The sequence below is a fragment of the Mobula birostris genome, chromosome 2 (assembly GCF_030028105.1).
Source record: "Mobula birostris isolate sMobBir1 chromosome 2, sMobBir1.hap1, whole genome shotgun sequence".
Taxonomy (NCBI): domain Eukaryota; kingdom Metazoa; phylum Chordata; class Chondrichthyes; order Myliobatiformes; family Myliobatidae; genus Mobula; species Mobula birostris.
This window is the reverse complement of record NC_092371.1, coordinates 172,715,577-172,734,729: the sequence shown is the minus strand read 5'-3', so window position 1 is coordinate 172,734,729 and position 19,153 is coordinate 172,715,577. Positions and strand designations below refer to the sequence as shown.

The following is a 19,153-nucleotide window of genomic DNA, read 5'->3' as shown; positions in this document are numbered from 1 at the left end:
GAGTGAGTAAGGGATTTGAAAGTTGGAGGGGGAGGGGGAGATCCAAAATGATAGGAGAAGACAGGAGGGGGAGGGATAGAGCCAAGAGCTGGACAGGTGATAGGCAAAAGGGGATACGAGAGGATCATGGGACAGGAGGTCCAGGAAGAAAGACAAGGGGGGGGACCCCAGAGGATGGGCAAGAGGTATATTCAGAGGGACAGAGGGAGAAAAAGGAGAGTGAGAGAAAGAATGTGTGCATAAAAATAAGTAACAGATGGGGTACGAGGGGGAGGCGGGGCCTTAGCGGAAGTTAGAGAAGTCGATGTTTACGAGGGGGAGGTGGGGCCATCTCTTACTTATTTTTATGCACACATTCTTTCTCTCACTCTCCTTTTTCTCCCTCTGTCCCTCTGAATATACCTCTTGCCCATCCTCTGGGTCCCCCCCCCCGTCTTTCTTCCCAGACCTCCTGTCCCATGATCCTCTTGTATCCCCTTTTGCCTATCACCTGTCCAGCTCTTGGCTCTATCCCTCCCCCTCCTGTCTTCTGCTATCATTTTGGATCTCCCCCTCCCCCTCCAACTTTCAAATCCCTTACTCACTCTTCCTTCAGTTAGTCCTACGAAGGGTCTCGGCCTGAAACGTCGACTGCACTTCTTCCTACAGATGCTGCCTGGCCTGCTGCGTTCACCAGCAACTTTGATGTGTGTTGCTTGAATTTCCAGTATCTGCAGAATTCCTGTTGTCACCACATGGATTATGAGTTTCAAAAATTTTATAGCTTATAATTTTGTTTTGCTGATTGACATTGAGCAGGGTCACAGAAAAAAAATCAAGAAATTGAAATCTTGCCAACACAAACAATTTTGAATTTTCTCATGATTCTTTTAATACAATTCTTTGGCAAAATCAACAACTTGCAATTCCATTGTATTTTTAACAGCATTGAAATATCCCAAATTATTTCACAGAATGGGTAGAACAGCTACAGAGAGGAGTTCAAAAACAAAAAGAAAATTTATGACATGTTTCAAAAGATTTAATGAGCCTCTTGCAAGTGAATAATAGATTTAGGCAGATAACTTCTGTTCCTAGGGTGTGCATTGATGGAGGGGGTGAAGCTGGTGCTAGGAAGCCAATGGAGAGGATGAAATGGTATAGTTTGAATGACATATGTTTGACAGGCAATTAGGTTGTAACAGTGGAGGTGGAGGGTGTGTAGAGGCAGTCCAGAAACATAGTGGTTAGCACAGTGCTTTACAGCCCAGCCAGCAACCCCTGATCGGGGTTCAATACCTGACCCTCCCTTTCAGGAGTTTACACGTTTTCCCCGTGACAGCGTGGGTTTCCTCCCACATTCCAAACACCTACAGGTTAGGGTTTGAAAGTTGTGGGCATGCTACGTTGGCGGTGCAAACGTAGCGACACCTCCCAGCTGCTCCCTGCACACCCTCGCAGATTTGATTTGATAGAAATTATACACTTCACTGTATGTTTTGATATACGTGTGACAAATAAAGCTAAGCTTTATCTTTTGCACTCAGCTTGAAGGAAGTAAGTTTTGAATTTTAGACATACTGGAGTTCATGTAAGATCAAACTCAGGAGCAGGAGAGATAGAGAATAGGCTTCTGTACAGTGGAACTAAGCTAGGAGATGAAAATAGTTAACAGGAGGACGTCCAATTTGAAATTCGCTACTGGGTCAAATGATATCGATACTGGACTGAGTGAATGGAAAGAAAACAAAATAAACTCAGCACAGGTGTCTGATCTTATGACACAAGATAGCTCCACCTCATCAATATTTGATGTTGGACAGGCAGCACTGCTAAAGATAATGGAAAGCGATGTTCCTGACTGGCAGGAGAGAGTAACTTTTCACTCTGCAGGTAAACTCAAGAAAGCAAACTCATTATCTTTGGAAAATATGAGGAACATTTGATTGTTCTTGGCCTGTACTTGCTGAAGTTTAGAAGGATGAGGAGGAAACCTTTTGAATTATAAAAGGCCTAGAAAGAGTGGACGTGTAGATGGTGTTTCCTATAGTGAGGGAATGTAGGACTAGAGGGCACAGCCTCAACATAAAAGAATGTCCCTTTAGAAAAGAGTTGAAGAGGAATTCCTTTAGCTAGAGGGTTGTAAACCTGTGGAATCCATTGCCACAGATGGTTCTGGAGGCCAAATCATTGGGTATAACACAGAGATTGATCAGCTCTTGATTAGTGAAGGTGTCAAAGGTTATGGGGAGAACATGAGAACTAGGAGCAGCAGTGGCCCATTTGGCCTGTCGAGCATGCTCTGCCATTCAATAAGATCATCGTTGATCTGGCTGTGGATTCAGTTCCACCCACCTGCCTTTTCCCAATAACCCTTAATTTTCCTGCTATGCCAAAATCTATCTGACTGTGTCTTAAATATATTTAGGGATGTAGCCTCTACTCCTTCCTGGGCAGAGAATACCACGGATTCACTGCTCTCTAGGAAAAGCAGTTTCTCCTCATAAGACAGTGAGACATAGGAACAGAATTAGGCAATCTGACCCATTGAGTCTGCTCCACCATTCAATCATCTCCATCCTAAATCTATTCCCCTGAGAATGCAGGAGAGGGAATAATAAATCAGTAATGATTGAATGGCTCAGTGGGACAACGGGCTGAGTTCTACTCCTGTTGCTTATGTCCTAATATGACTGGGGGGCTTCATGTAAATATAAGGTCAAGTAAGAACTACAGGTCCATTTTAATATAGGAGACATAATGTTTTGTGAGAAATTTACAAGTGGAACCTTGTGAGGAGAGTTCTATTAGGATTCACCACTAAGAGTAGTAATAGAGGGAACTGATCTGTTTAAGGTTAAAGGAAGATGAAGGGAGACAAGCTGCAAATACAAAGGAGCAACACACACAAACTGTTGGAGGAACTCAGCAGGTCAAGCAACATCTATGAAGGGGAATAAACAGTAGATGGTTTGGGCCAAAACCCTCCATCAGGTCTGGAAAAGAAAGGAAAAGAAGCCATAGTAAGAATGTGGGGGAAGGGGAAGGGGCTGGCAGGTGAGAGGTGGAAAAGGTAAAGAACTGAAGAAAAAGAAATCTGATAGGGGAGGAGAGTTGACTATGGGAGAAAGGAAAAAGAGGAGCACTGGGGGAGGTGATGAATAGGTGAGAAGAAGGGAGGAGGTAAGAGGATAATCAGAATGGGAAATTACAAAGGATAGCTTGAACAGATGCTATTGGCAGAAATCAGAGTGAAGAGTGACAGATGGGAGAGTCCTGTACACCACAGCAGAACAGTTGAACCTTGGGGACTTGAGGACAAGACTAATGGCAGGAAAGTTAATTGCATCTGATGGTGATTTTCTTAAAGGGGAAAGTGGTGCAGTTGTGGATGATTAATAATGTATGATTGTACAATGGGACCAAATAGTTGGCCTCGTGGATGTGAATATGCAAGAGGAATTGTGGTACCCCAGTTTGGTGGCAGGAGTAACACACACAAAGGGTTTGGATGAAGAGTCTTGAACTGAAACGTCAACTGTTCATTTCCATAGATGCTATCTGACCTGTTGAATTCTTCCAACATTTTGTGTGTGTTAATCTGAATTTCTAGCATCTGCGGTATCTCTTGTGTTTATGATGGTAGGAAGGAAATTAAGAATGAGAGATAAAGTTGGGGTAATTCAGGTGAAAGGGAGATGGAACAGAAGAAGTTGGAGACTTTCAAAGCAGGGATGGATTACTTTATCAAAAAAAATCTCCAGAAATGCTGGCAGGAATGGTGAAGGGAGAAGATGCGAAAAAAACATTTGGCTTTGGAGGAGTCTTGTATAGTCATACTCCAGTATGTCTGTTATGTGCAGTGATGTATGAGGTAGGTGGTTGTGGCCTTTCCATGACCATGATTGTTCTTGGCAAAGTTTTCTACAGAAATGGTTTGCCATTCCCACCTTCTGAGAGTGCCTTTACAAGTGCCTTAAGAGATTGTCAGACTGGTGTCAGTGGTCACATAACCAGGCCTTGTGATATACACTAGCTATTTGTACAAATATCCACCACCTCCCCTCATGGCTTCACATAATCCTGATTTGGCGGGGGGGGGGGGGGGGATGACTAAGCAGGTGCTACACCTTGCCCAAGGGTGACCTACAGGCCAGCGGAGGGAAGGAGTGCCTTACATCTTCTATGGTAGAGATGCATCTCCACCCTGTCACCCAACAATATGTTGAAATGGCAAGGTGGGGTAGATACAAGGAGGATAAGGCAAAAATACTCCAGTGATAAATCATGTGACCCATTCCAAATTAATGTTTGATTGTGTAATCCTCTGTTCTTCATATTATTTTGGAAAATTTAAAACAGCTGAGTCATAAACCCTTGAAGGTTTGGTCGAAAAATATAGTGCTGAGTCACTGAACAGTAGGCAAAAGCATGCGATTCAATGGACTCTGCTGTATTAACAAAGTACAAGTGTAATAAAGATAGATTTTAAAAATTCCATTTTAAAAACTAATCATTCTCAATAAAACAGCCAGCTTTGACAAAACTGGGTATCAAACTTCCCAAGAGTATTCACCAAGAATCTCTTTAGAAAAATCTAGAATTCTCCAAAAGATTTTGTTATTTGTCTGACCAATTCCTTTCATACTTTTGATATCAAAAGACAGCTGGTATGTCTTATGCTTACAAAAAGCCGTGTCTGTTTGCATTGCATTGATGGAATAAGCAAGATTGTGTGATATGATTGAAGACTAATTTTCTAAAGGATAAGTGACTTGCTGTTACTTCCCACTGACTGAAACTTGAACTAGAGGTCATAGGTTAAGGGTGAAAGGTTATATACATATATATATAAAAGGGGAATCTGAGGGGGAACTTTACTCAGAGGGTGTTACAAGTGTGGAATGGGACTCCAGCTGAAATGGTGGATGTGGGTTCGATTTCCACATTCAAGAGAAATTTGGATAAGTACCTGGATGTGAAGGGCAGAGAAGACTATGGTCCAGGTGTGGGTCAATGGGACTAGGCATGGAATAGATGGACTGAAGGGCCTGTTTCTGTGCTGTAGTGCTCAATGACTCTATGACAGACCCCAGTAAAGTTATGCATGAGCTCATTACAGTGGATACTGAAAAGGAACTAAATACTTCAAAAGAATTGGGGGAAAAAGAATATTTGTAATGCATGAATCTAACAAACCAAATATTTAAACTTCAAGCAGTTATAAAAGTCTCCAAGTTTTAATGATGAGGCTGTTACATTAATGTCCTGGCAGGTGTTGACTGGCTATTTTATTTTTATTTATTTAGAGATGCATTGCCAACGGGCCGTTTCGGCCCAACAAGCCGTGCCACCCAGCAACCCACTGATTTAACACTAGCCTAATAACAGGACAATTTAAAGTGACCAATTAACCTACCAACTGATATATCTTTGGACTGTGGAAGCAAACTGGAGCATCCAGAGGAAAGCCTGGCGTTTATGGGGAGAACATACAAACTTCTTACAGAGGGTATCGGAATTAAACTCTGAACTCTGACGTCCTGAGCTGTAATTGCATTACACTAACTACTACACGACCCATGCTGAGATACCCCTTTGTAACTGACTTTCTTCCCCTTTGAGGAAAACAACGAACTGAAGCACACCATTATGATATGTACATCTTTAACGGCAATGATTTACCTCTAATTGTTCCTTTTAATCTAATTCGTTTGTATTCAATAATGAAAATTAATTATTAATTTAAGCCCAAACAATTTTTTGTGCAATTGTGGTTTTGACTAAAAATGTTCTTCAAATACTGACGGGAACTGATGACACTGAACTGGTCCGGGATTCTTGCGTTCTCTGCCTAGGCAGGGTGAAAACACAACAAGATAAACCCACTATCCCCTCTGGTAGATCATCTGCTTCTGTCCATTCGTTGAGATCTGGGTTAAAACACTGGACACATTTCTTATACTTCTTTTCTACTTCATTCCAACCTCCTACTACATAGATCCTATTGTCAAGATTTGTAACACCAGCGGTACTGACGCCGACAGGGAGAGGGGTTGCAAAGCACCACTGGCCTGAACGTGGGTTGTAGCATTCTATAGGGAGCACGTCTATCCTCTCCCCGCGACCTCCTAGCTGACTCCCACCCAGGACATAAACACGATCTAAAAGGGAGATGGCACAGTGCCATCCCCTCGGTGTGCTAAGGTTGGCTGCATCTTGCCAGCTGTCAGCTGACAGATCGTAGGAAGTGACCAGACGGGAATATGCATTATTGATATAGCCTCCAGTTACAAGGATTTTCCTGTCAATCGCTGCACTAGCATGACAGCACCTGGCCACCTCCAAAGGCACTTTCAAATGCCATTTGTTGGTTGCTGGCACATAGCACTCAACTGAGGCAAGGACACCCTCTGAATTCCTCCCCCCAATTGCAAAGATTAAACCATTAAAGACAGTGAGGCTGAAGTGAGTACGTTTATAAGTCATGCTTGCCAGATGAATCCATGTATTGAATCGAGGATCGTACCTGGAAAAAATAAAAAAACAAATGCAAATATATATACACATCTTAAGCATTTTTAAACAATGCTGTTAGAAAATAGTGAAGAAAATTCATTGCAATTTGTTCAAGGTCAGATGATTAGTTAAGTGTTTGGTCTATTTCCAAGTCAACCTCCTTAAATTAAGGCTATCATGCACTGGATTTTATCTGATTTTGTTTATATGTTTGCACTCTCCATCTATAGAACATGGAATAGTACAGGACAGGCCCACATTCTAATTAAATGCTTAACCAAACTAATCCTTCTACCTACACATTATCCCTCCATTCTCTGCACATTCACGTGCCTATCTCAGGGCCTTTTAAATACCTACATCTATCATACACCTACACCGGCACCTACCACTCCCTGTGTAGAAGAACTTGCCCTGCACAGCCACTTTGAACTTACCACCCTCACTTTAAGTACGTGTCTTTTTGACCCTAGGGAAAAGATTCTATGCTTCTCATGATCTTATAAACTTCTATCAGGTCTCTCCTCAGCTTCTACTGCTCCAGAAAACACAGTCCAGGTTTGCCCAATCACTCATTACAGCACAAAATAACTCCTGGTATGAAATTTTAATGAATCAAAATTATTTCTCATTTTGCTAAAGATTTACAAGGTGAACCGACTAGAATCAAGATGAGGAAAATTTTCTTTGTGCAGTGTATCTAGTTAGTTAGATAGACAGATAGATAGATATACTTTATTGATCCCGAGGGAAATTGGGTTTCGTTACAGCCGCACCAACCAAGAATAGAGCATAAATATAGCAATACAAAAACCACAAACAATCAAACAACAAAATGCAAACTATGCCAGATGGAAAATAAGTCCAGGACCAGCCTATTGGCTCAGGGTGTCTGACCCTCCACGGGAAGAGCTACAAGTTCGATGGCCACAGGCAGGAACAACCTCCCGTGCTGCCCAGTGTTGTATCTCGGTGGAACATGGCCGAAGTCCACCAGTAAAAAGTTTAATATCCGGTCTACAAACACGTTCCTCAATTGTAACATGACCCCGATTGCACCATCTGTTGTTAACCAGAACAGTAAGCACCCAACTCCTTTACGCTTACCGCTCTCAGTGCACTTCCGGTCAGCCTGAACGGTCTGGAAGCCGTCCATGGAAAAGATTTGATCAGGTATGTCCTCGTGCAGCCCCGTTCCAGTGAGACACATAACACTGCACTCCCGAAATGTTCTCTGACTCCTGGCTAGTGCCATGAACTCGTCCATTTTATTACCCACCGAACTCCTCTTCTCCATATTTCTCTGTGCAATCCTCTCCCATTGAAGAGTGTAGAGGCTGAGTTGTTAAGTACATTCAAGAAGAATGTACTTGTAACAATCCACATTAAGGAGTTGGAGCTGAAACCGGATGAACTCTGGATCATTTAGGAGGCTGAAGGGGTGATAGATAAGACATACAGTATAGAGAGGTAGTTACACCCAAGGTGCAGGACACAAGAAACTGGGGAACAGTTAGGAAGGGGAAAAGGGTTAAGAAACCAGTGTAGAGTACCCCTGTGGCCATCCCCCTCAACAACAGGTATATCAGTTTGGATATTGTTTGGGGGGCGGGGGGGGGGGGAGAATGACCTAACAGTGGTCGGGTCTCCGGCACTGAGTCTTGCGCTATGACTCAGAAGGGAAGGGGGGGAGAAGAGCCATGCTGTGGTGAAGGGGAATACGTTAGTTAGGGGAATGGACAGGAGGTTCTTCCCACATGGCATGTTGCCTCCTGGGTGCCAGGGCCTGGGATACCTTGGACCAAGTCCTTGGCATTCCTAAGTGGAGTGGGGGGGCAGGGACAGCCAGAAGTTCTGATCTATGTAGGTTCAGTTACAGATTGGTGTACATGAGTACGACAAATGCCAAGGTTCTGCTTAGGGAGTTCAGTGCCAAGTTAAAGTGCAGGACCTCCAGGATTGCTACCCATGCCACATGCAAGTGAGGCCAGACCTAGGAAGATTATACAGTTTAATACATGGCTAAGGATTTGGTGCAGGAGGGACAGCATAACATTTTTGGATCATTGGTCTCTCTTCCAGGGACGGTGGGCCCTGTACAGAAGGGACGGTTTGCACCTGAACTTGGGTGGGACTAATGTCCTAGCGGGAAGGTTTGTTAACACTGCACGGTGGGTTTTAAACTAGACTTGCAGGGGGGATGGGAACCAGAGTGCCAGAACAGTTCGTGGAGAGCTTGTGGAGGCAGATGTTGGTAAGAAGTCAGGCAAAGTTAGGAATGAAAAAGTTGAGCATGGTGTGACTAGGGTCCTGACCTGCATATATTTCAATGCAAGAAGTATTGCAGGAAAGGTGAATGCTAATGCTGAAGATGAGGTAGCTGGTTTACAAACAGAAACAATGTGCAGTGAGGAGAGGTTGTTGGTAGGGCAAAATTGTAGTCAACGGGATGAGTTGTAGCATAAGAGGTAGACAAAATCGAAAATGGTGAATACAGGACTGATGGTGTTATATTTGAATATGCGCAGTATACAGATTAAGGTAGATGAACTTGCGGCACAGTTACGGATTGGTGTACATGATGTTGTAGGCATCACTGAACCTTGGCTGAAAGAGGATTATAGCTGGGAGCTTAGTGTCCAAGGATACATGTTGTTTCAAAAAGACTGGCAGGAAGGCAGAGGGAAGGTAAAGGTGGAACACAGAAGTAAGCTAGCCAATAATATTAAAAAGTTTCTTCTGTTACATCAAATGTAAAAGAGAGGTGAGAGTGGATATCGGTCTGCTAGAAAATGCTGCTGGAGAGGTAACAATGGGGACAAGGAAATGGCAGACAAACTGAATCTTCTGGTCTTATGGTCTCGAAGAAGAGAGAGACATTTCTTAATGCAAAAACATGGAAAAAAGATTGGAATAGGGTAGTGAAGTAATTGATGCTTGGCATTTTGCTTTCTACAGCCTATTTATTCCAAGCATTATTTCCATAATAAGCTTGGATCCGTCTATACCTGGATCTTTCCAAAACCTTTCTGATAGTGTCTCTCGGGCTCTAGCTGCGACTTATGGACTGCCACCCATCAAGTATTGGAGGTAACGTGTGACTGCATTGAACGTTTTAGTAAGATGGAAGAGCAAATATACTTGCTCCTATTTTCTATATTGCAACATAATTAGTTCTCCTATCAGTTCAACCAATAAACAAAACTTGTCAATTAGTAAGAACAAATCAATATCAGCAGCCCCTTGCTGATATACATTTGGGTTCCTTCCAAGGACAAGTTAAACCATGTTGTTGAGGTTGCATTCAACACTGTATCAGAATATTATTGTATGTGTTGGACACAGTAATAATAAAAAAGCAAAATAAATATAATTACATAAGACAGCTTATTTATGTAGATGAATTGTACATCCATAAAGTGATGTACATAAGCTGACTGGCAGGAAATAATGAAGTAGTGGAGGGGTTCGTTGATTGAGGTGTTAATCAGCCTCACTGCTCGGGGAAAGTAACTGTCTTTGAATCTGTGGATTGGCGTGGATACTATGCAGCCTCCTCCCTGATCGGAGAGGAACAAACAGTCCATGAGCAGGGTTGGGGGGGGATCCTTTATGATGTTACTGGCCCTCTTCCAGCACCTTCCCTGATACTGGTACCAGTGGTGCATCGGGCAGTTTTGCTTTCTGTAATATTCGGGATGGATGTTATGAGGGTGGAGGACAGCCCTCCTGTTTAACAAGAGGGAAACTTCCGACAGAAAATGAAGCCACCACCCATTTTTTTTTCCAGCTGGCAAGTACATCAAGTACTTTGAAATCTTCTGAATTCAAGGATATTCAAGGTCCTATACAAATTTGTGAATCAGTTAAAAATGTCAACATGTTATACAATCAAAGCTCCACTATCTAAAAGCTATTTAAATCATTTAACTAAACATGACCATGTATGAAAAAAACCCTCTCCCCTTTGCGGCATTTCCTCTCCATCAGATAGGATGGACTTGTTTCTCCTGGTGCAGATGCAGAGATAAAATATTCCTACTTGGGTTAGGAGCACTCAATCTGTATTCTGCTGCTGGGTTCCATGAAGATTTCACCATCAGAATACATTCGGAGCACTGCAGCATAGTAGTAAAGAGTAATTTAAGGCTTTCTTGTGCAAGAAGTGCCAAGCTTCCTAGAGTTTGCAGGGTGCGTACACACTGGCAGTGTGAAAGGGAACCAGTATTTCCCAACAAAGTATGGCTTATGTAAAGATCAGCATCTTTCTCACCTCTAAATGCAGCATATAATTTTTCAACTTTTCAGAAGGGAATTATATAAAAGAATCAGTCAGAAAGAGAACCCTACCTCTCAAGGAAGGATCTAATTGATAGTCTAATAGTCTAGAAGCCGATCTTCACCGGCAAATTCCCAGGTGCAATTCCCCATTTTGCCAAGACTGAGATGCTTAAATAGTTAACAAGATTAATTTATATCTAAGATTTGTACTGGTGGTTAAACACACAGTTACTTGATGCTATTACAGTTGTCTTGAGCAGCTGAACACAAGAAACTATTCAAGGATGCTCTCAGAAGCCTGCTGAGATTGTGCAGTATGGTCAGTGACCTGTGTGAACATCTGGCCTGCGACTGTTCGGGATTCAAAATTCCAAGTTCAAAGTAAATATATTATTGAAGTACGTACATGTCATTGTATACAAATCTGAGATTCACTTTCTTGTGGGCATACTCAATAAATCCAATATCCATAACAAAATCAATCAAAGACTGCACAAACAGAAAATCAGTGTGCAGAAGTCAACAAACTGTGCAGTGCAAAAAGAGAAAAAAACCCATAATAATAAATAAATAAACAAACAATAAACATTGAGAACATGAGATGAAGAGTCCTTGAAAGTGAGTCCATAGGTTAAGGGAACAGGTCAGTGATGGGGCAAGTGAATTTGAGTAAAGTTATTCCCTCTAGTTCAAGAGCTTGATGGTTGATGGGTAACAAATGTTGCCGAACCTGGTAGTGAGAGTCCTGAGGTGCATGTGCCTCCTTCCTGATGGCAGCATTACCTGGGGCTGGGAATCTCTGATGACAACGCTCTGTGTAGATGTGCTCAATGCCAGGGAGGGCATTACCTGTGGTGGACTGGACTGCATCCACCCAAGCTAGTCAATATACTCTCCACACACATCTATAGAAGTTTGTCAAAATTTTAGATGTAATGCTGTATCTTTGCTCCTGAGGAAGTAGAGGTGCTGCCATGCTTTTTTTTTCCTAACTACATTTATGTGCTGGGCCCAGGACTGGTCCTTCAAAATGTTTACTTAAGTGAATTTAAAGTTGCTGATCCTCTGATGAGGACTGGCTCATGGACCTCGGGTTTCCTCCTCCTGAAGTCAATAATCAGCTCCTCGGTCTTGCTGACACTGAGTCAGAGGTTGTTGTTATGGCACCACTCAGCCAGATTTTCAATCTGCCTCCTACATGCTAATTTGCCACCACCAGTGACAGTGGTGTCATCAGCGAACTATGGCATGGAGCTGCGCTTTGCCACACAGTCACAAACGTAATTGAGTAGAGCAGGGGGCTGAGCACATAGTCTTGTTGTGTACCTGTGCTGATACAGATTGTGGAGAAGACATTGTTGCCAATCCAAACTGACTGGAGTCTCTAAGTTGTAAACTGGGGATTCAATTAGACAAAGAGATATTGAAGCCAAGGTCTTGAAGTTTATTGGTCTTTCTCGAGTTATGGCGTTCTGGATAGTGATGACTCTTTATTACTCTCCACAGCGGCTGCCCGACCTGCTGAGTTGCTCCAGCATTTTGTGCATGTTACTCTGGGTTTCCAGCATTTGCAGAACCTGCAGAAATACAGCATGGAACAGGCAAGCCCTTCCAGCCCGAAGAACCGCACTGTCCAGCAACCAACTAACGGATGAGTGCTCCTGCTCTTGGCACACTGTTAAAGCTGCAGCCCTGCCCTTAATGCACAGCTCAGGACAGACACATCTGTTCGTCATTTAACCTCCAGGTTAGTTGTATATTCATCAGCTCTCCCTCAACACAGTAACAAAAGGGTACGTTTTGGGTGTCTGGTTTTTAGAACAGACATCAGTATTGAATATTCCAAGCTGTTCTATTTGTTGGGATTTGCTACCGGTGTAAACATGGAATTCCTTGAATTTGTGATGAAGGCAATTGAAACTGTAATTAATTATTTATTGTTATCTTTGTGTTGAAGAAGAATAAAATATCATTAGGGGAGTGGGATTCTCTTGGATTCTCCCGAGGTCACCCTCTCCTGGAGCTGTGCTGTGAGAATAAAGAATTTTACATTTCCCACTTACAGGTGGGTCTGTTTCAGTCGAACACAACAATGATCACTCATGATGACTGTGGTGGTGCATTTGCAAGGGCAACGAAGGGTGGTGGAGTTGTGGATAGTGTAGAAGGTTGCTGTAGGTTACAATGGGACCTTGATAGGTTGCAGAGCTGGGCTGAGAAGTGGCAGATAGAGTTCAATCCAGAAAAGAATTAAGTAATACATTGTGGAAGATCGAACTTGATGGAAGAGAGCAAAGTTTCTGACAGGATTTTTAGCAGTGTGGAGAAACAGTGTGATCTTGGGGTCCAAGTCCACAGATCTCTCAAACCTTGCCGCAGACATTGATAGGTAGGGTAAGAGCATGCATGGTGTGTTGAGCTTCATTATTTGAGGGAATAGTTTCAAGATCCATCAGGTAATGTTGCAGCTGTATAAAAGCCTGGTTAGACCCCACTTGGAATATTGTGCTCATTTCTGGTCACTTCATTATAAGCAGGACGTGGAAGCTTTAGAGAGGGTGCAGAAAAAATTTACCAGATACAGCCTGGGTTAGAGAGTATGTCTTGTGAAGAAAGGATGTGCTTACTAGGGCATTTCTCTTGGAACGAAGGAACCTGATTTTATAATGTCACTAGGAAAGTCTGCAAGGCAGCCATTTTAAGATAGTTTACAGTCAGGAAAAGAACAGACTGACATACAATGATGTCTAAAAACTCCACCAAAGCTTAAGATCAATAGTAGGCTTCAAATCAAAATCAGAAATAAACTGAAAGTTACATTTTTTAAAAATGTGCCACCTTGAGAACATAGAGAAAAATATACTTCCTAGAAAGAACATATTGTTTTCAACTTCTTTTGTAGCAGGATGCAAACAATATTATGAGAATTATTGCTGATGCTTCCTCCCCTACTACTTTTGCACTATATATATATCAAATCAAACACACACTTTTTGTAATTTCTAATATATTTTATGCATTGCACCATATTGCTGCTGCAAAACAATAAATTTCACGACACACACACAAAAAGTGCTGGTGAATGCAGCAGGCCAGGCAGCATCTATAGGAAGAGGTACAGTCCACGTTTTGGGCCAAGACCCTTCGTCAGGACTAACTGAAAGAAGAGATAGTAAGAGATTTGAAAGTGTGAGGGGGAGGAGGAGGTCCGAAATGATAGGAGAAGACAGGCACTTACCCTTGTGAGTCCCTCTCGGCACTTATCCTTGTAAGCAGAACAAGTGCTACACATGCCCTTACACTTCCTCCCTCACCACCATTCAGGGCCCCAGACAGTCCTTCCAGGTGAGGCGACACTTTACCTGTGAGTCAGCTGGGGTGATATACTGCATCCGGTGCTCCCGATGTGGCCTTCTATATATTGGCGAGACCCGACACAGGCTGGGAGACCGTTTCGCTGAACACCTACGCTCTGTCCGCCAGAGAAAGCAGGATCTCCCAGTGGCCACACATATTAATTCCACGTCCCATTCCCATTCTGATATGTCTATCCACGGCCTCCCCCACTGTCAAGATGAAGCCTCCAACCTGATGGCATGAACATTGACTTCTCTAACTTCCGTTAATGCCCCACCTCCCCTTTGTACCCCATCCCTCATTTATTATTAGTTTTTTTTCCCCTTTTTTTCTCCCTCTGTCCCTCTCACTATAACACCTTGCCCATCCTCTGGGCTCCCCTCCCCCTTTCTTTCTCCCTAGGCCTCCCATCCCATGATCCTCTCCCTTCTCCAGCCTCGTATCCCTTTTGCCAATCAACTTTCCAGCTCTTAGCTCCATCCCTTCCCCTCCTGTCTTCTCCTATCATTTTGTATCTCCCCCTCCCCCTTTCAAATCTCTTACTATCTCTTCTTTCAGTTAGTCCTGACGAAGGATCTCAGTCCAAAACGTCGACTGTATCTCTTCCTAGAGCTGCTGCGTTCACAAGCATTTTTTGTGTGTGTTGCTTGAATTTCCAGCATCTGCAGATTTCCTCGTTTGCGTTTTTAAATTTCACGACACGTTAGTGATAATAAACCCGATTCTGATTTTTATTACTAATGATTGAATCAATTACTGGCAATTGAAAGTGTAAATAGGAATTATTCATGCACTACCACATGCATCTGAAACATGAAGTATATTTCTGTAACAATTATAAGTATGCATAATTGCTTTGTCTTAAATAGAAAATTTATTTTTGGCACATTAGCCTTCATAAATCAAATTGATCACAGGAGATGGGATGTTATATTGAAGTTGTATAAGACATTGGTGAAGCCTAATTTAGAGTATCACGTGCAGTTTTGGTCACCTACCTAAAGGAAGGATGTCAATAAGGCTGCAGTGAAAATTTACGAGGATGTTGCCAGGACTCGAGGATGTGAATTATAGAGAAAGGTTGGATAGGTTAAGACTTTTTTTCCTTAGAGCACAGGAGAATGATGGAAGATTTGATGGAGGTATACAGAATTGTGAGGGGTTTCAATAGGTAAATGCAAGTAGGTTTTTCTCCACTGAGATTGTGTAAGTTTAAATTAGAGATTATGGGGGAAAGATGAAACGTTTAAGGGGAGCACGAGGGGGATTTTCTTCAGTCAATGGGTGGTGAGAATGTGGAACAAGCTTCCAGCGGAAATGGTGGATGTGTGTTTGATTTCAACAACAGAGTAATTTGGATAGGTACATAGATGGGAGGGGTATGGAGGGCTATGGTATAGGTGCAGATCGATGGAACCAGGCATATCAATAGTTTGGCATGTACAATATGAGCCAAGGGCCTTTTCATGTGCTTTACTGTTCTATGAGTCCAAAACAGTAAACCCTGATAAAACAGCAGATTTAATATACTATAAATTGACACTAGATTACATTTGTAAGGAAGCATTGAAAAACATGTTTTTGAAATAATGACCTGAAGGGGTTCTGATATAAAGCAGTACACTGGTTATTTTTGCAGAGAGGCCATATGGAGAATCCAGACCATTCCGGGGGCTATTCAGTTGATTGTGGAACCACTAAGCTTCCTGAAAATCCACACGCTGCTGTCGTTCTGATTGTATTCAAACTTCCCATGGACCCCAGCAGTGCTGCTGCAACCCATCAGCCGGGCTGGAAATCAGGATGCTGAATGTGAACCTGAAACAGGCTCAGCAACTACATTTATTTCAGCAGAGAAACGGTGGTGAGAGAAGGAGGCAGGGATTTTGATCAAATGAGTTAAGACCACAAGACATAGGAGCAGCGTTAGGCCATTTGACCCATCAAGTCTTCTCTGCCATTCCGTCATGGCTGATTTATTATCCCTCCCAACCCCATTCTCCTGCTTTGTCCCTGTAACCTTTGACACCCAGACTAATCAAGAACCTCTCAGCCTCCATTTTAAATATACCCAATGACTTGGCCTCCATAGCAGTCAAACCTTAACAAATAAATCTTTTTAAGACTTTTATTTTTTTAAATCTTACTATTAAAGAATGAGAATCAGAATCACTGATAAATGTGAAACTTGTTATTTTGCGGCAGCAGTACATTGCAATACATGAAAGGATTATAAGTTACAATAAAAATATTTTAAAATAACAGTGCAAAAAGACAGCAAATTAGTGAGGTAGTGTTTATGGACCATTCAGAAATCCGATGGTGGAGGGGAAGAAGCTGTACTTAAAACGTTGAGTGTGTGTCTTGTGCCTCCTGTACCTCCTCCCCAATGGTATTAAGAAAATATCTAACATTTTCTTCTTTCTAAAAGTTATCTTACAGTGCTTGAAAATGAAGAGGCATTCACAGACATTCCAGCTGTGTAATAATTTTGACAGCTGTTCTTTCTGGTAGGATGGCTTAGTTAGTGGTCAATGCACTACAGGATGTATTTTGTATACACAAAATAATCTGCAGATGCTGGGGTCATGTGGAACAGTCTGTGCTCCAAACCTATTCTGGTACCGCTCCCCAACTTTTCCTTTGGTACATTGACGACTACATTGGTGCTGCTTCCTGCACCCATGCTGAGCTCGTCAATTTCATCGACTTTACTTCCAATTTCCACCCAGCCCTCAAATTCACGTGGTCTATTTCGGACGCTTCTCTCCCCTTTCTTAATCTCTCGGTCTCCATCTCTGGAGTCAGACTGTCCACTGACATCTTCTACAAGCCCACTGACTCTCATAACTACCTCAACTATACCTCTTCCCACCCCGCCACATGCAAAAATGCCATTCCCTATTCCCAGTTCCTATGTTTCCGCCACATCTGCTCCGAGGATGAGGTTTTCTGTTTCAGGACATCTCAAATGTCCTCTTTAAGGATCGTGGTTTACCTTCTGCTGTCATCAATGATGCCCTCACCCGCATCTCCTCCATTTCCCGCACTTCGGCCCTCACCCCATCCTCCCACCACCACAACAGGGACAGAGTTCCCTTGTCCTCACCTACCACCCCACCAGCCTCCGGATCCAGCACATTATCCTCCGCAACTTCCGCCACCTTCAACAGGACCCCACCACTAAGCACATCTTTTCCTCTCCACCCCTCTCTGCTTTCCGCAGGGATCGGTCCCTCCGCGACTCCCTTATCCACACGTCCATCCCCACGGATCTCCCACCTGGCACTTATCCTTGTAAGCGCAAGTGCTGCACCTGTCCCTACACCTCCTCTCTTGCCACCATTCAGGGCCCCAAACAGTCCTTCCAGGTGAGGCAACACTTCACTTGTGAGTCTGTTGGGGTCATCTATTGCATCTGGTGCTCCCGGTGCGGCCTCATCTACATCGGTGAAACCCGACGCAGATTGGGGGACCGCTTCGTCGAGCACCTCCGCTCCGTCCGCCAAAACAGACAGGATCTCCCGGTAGCCACCCACTTCAATTCTGCTTCCCACTCCCATTCAGATACGTCCATACATGGCCTCCTCTACTGCCATGATGAGGCTAAACTCAGGTGGGAGGGGCAACATCTCATATACCGTCTAGGTAGTCTCTAGCCCCTTGGTATGAACATAGAATTCTCCAACTTCCGGTAATTCCCTCCCCCTCCCTTCCCCTATCCCTATGTCACTCAGCCCCCTCCCCCAGCTGTCTATCACCTCCCTCATGGTTCCGCCTCTTTCTACTACCCATTGTGTTTTTTGTGTTTTGTTTCTTTTTTCCCCTTCACAAATTCCACGAGAACAAATTTTTATTCCCTATTTCAAATCCTTTAGTAGTGATATCAGAAGTCTGTGAGGGTAAATTTCAATTACTTGAACTGTTGTATTGAGGTGGGGTACAATGCACTGTTTTCAAAAATCTTTTCATTCCAAATTCACCACTCTATTTATATTGAAACATGGAGATAATTCCTAAGAAATTTAAAATACCTACCATAAGACTGCAAAACAAATTTTGTGACATGTGCCAGTGATAATAAGCCTGATTCTGTTTTTTAAGGCCATAAAACTTTGGAGGAGAATTAGAGCTTTGGCCCAATGGGTCTGCACTGCCATTCGATCATGGCTGATTTATTTTCCTTCTCAACCCCATTCTTCTTTCTTCTCCCTGTAACCTTTGATACCCTTACTAATCAAGAGCACATCAACCTCCACAGACGCATCATCCACATGAAATTCCACCTCACTATCTCTTTTCTAAAGGGATGTCTCTCTATTCTGTGTCCGAGACTCTCCCATTATAGAAAACATGCTCTCCACATCCACTCTATCTAGCTTTCAATATCCGGTAGATTTAAATAAGACCCCTCCTCATTCTTCACAAATGCAGTGAGTATAGGCACAGAACTATCAAACACTTCTCACATGTTAATCACCGATATATGTTATGAAATTTGTTGTTTTGCAGTAGCAGTACAATGCAAAACATAAAGGTTTTACTGCAAGTTGCAAAAATTAAATAAATGGAGCAAAAGAAGAAAAATGAGGTGTGCACACAAGAAGTCACCCCTCTACAGTGTCATTTATTATTATGTCAGGGATTGTAAATGGATGACTGGGAACTCTAACCCAAACCAGATTAATGTGTCATCCATGCAACAACTAATGATATTTTTCACACCCTTACCCACATTATTCTACAGATGCACAGTATAGAGCATCCTAACAAGCTGCATGGCATGGAGACAGCACTGCTGTGGAAAGGAGGGATCTACAACAGGTAGTCAAAACTACCCAACACACCACTGGCACCAGCCTACCCACCATCAAGAACATACGTACCGAAAGGTGCTGGAAAAAGGCCAGTAGCATCTTGAAGGATCCCACCCATCCTGCTCATGGACTTTGTCCCACTCCCATCAAACCACCATCCCCGCCAGAACCGTCAGACTCAAAAAGAAGTTACTTTCCCC

The 19,153-nt window shown here is 43.0% G+C and overlaps 1 protein-coding gene across 1 annotated transcript in view; it reads right to left on the bottom strand.

The window, feature by feature from the left end:
* Window positions 1-863: 863 nt before the first annotated feature.
* Window positions 864-19,153, bottom strand: part of klhl31 (kelch-like family member 31) — a 28,304-nt gene continuing 10,014 nt past the window's right edge. Inside the window, exon 3 of the mRNA XM_072251103.1 lies at window positions 864-6,508. Within this exon, the coding sequence (XP_072107204.1) occupies window positions 5,776-6,508 (733 nt within the window). The 3' untranslated portion in view covers window positions 864-5,775. The remainder of the gene's footprint in view (window positions 6,509-19,153) is intronic.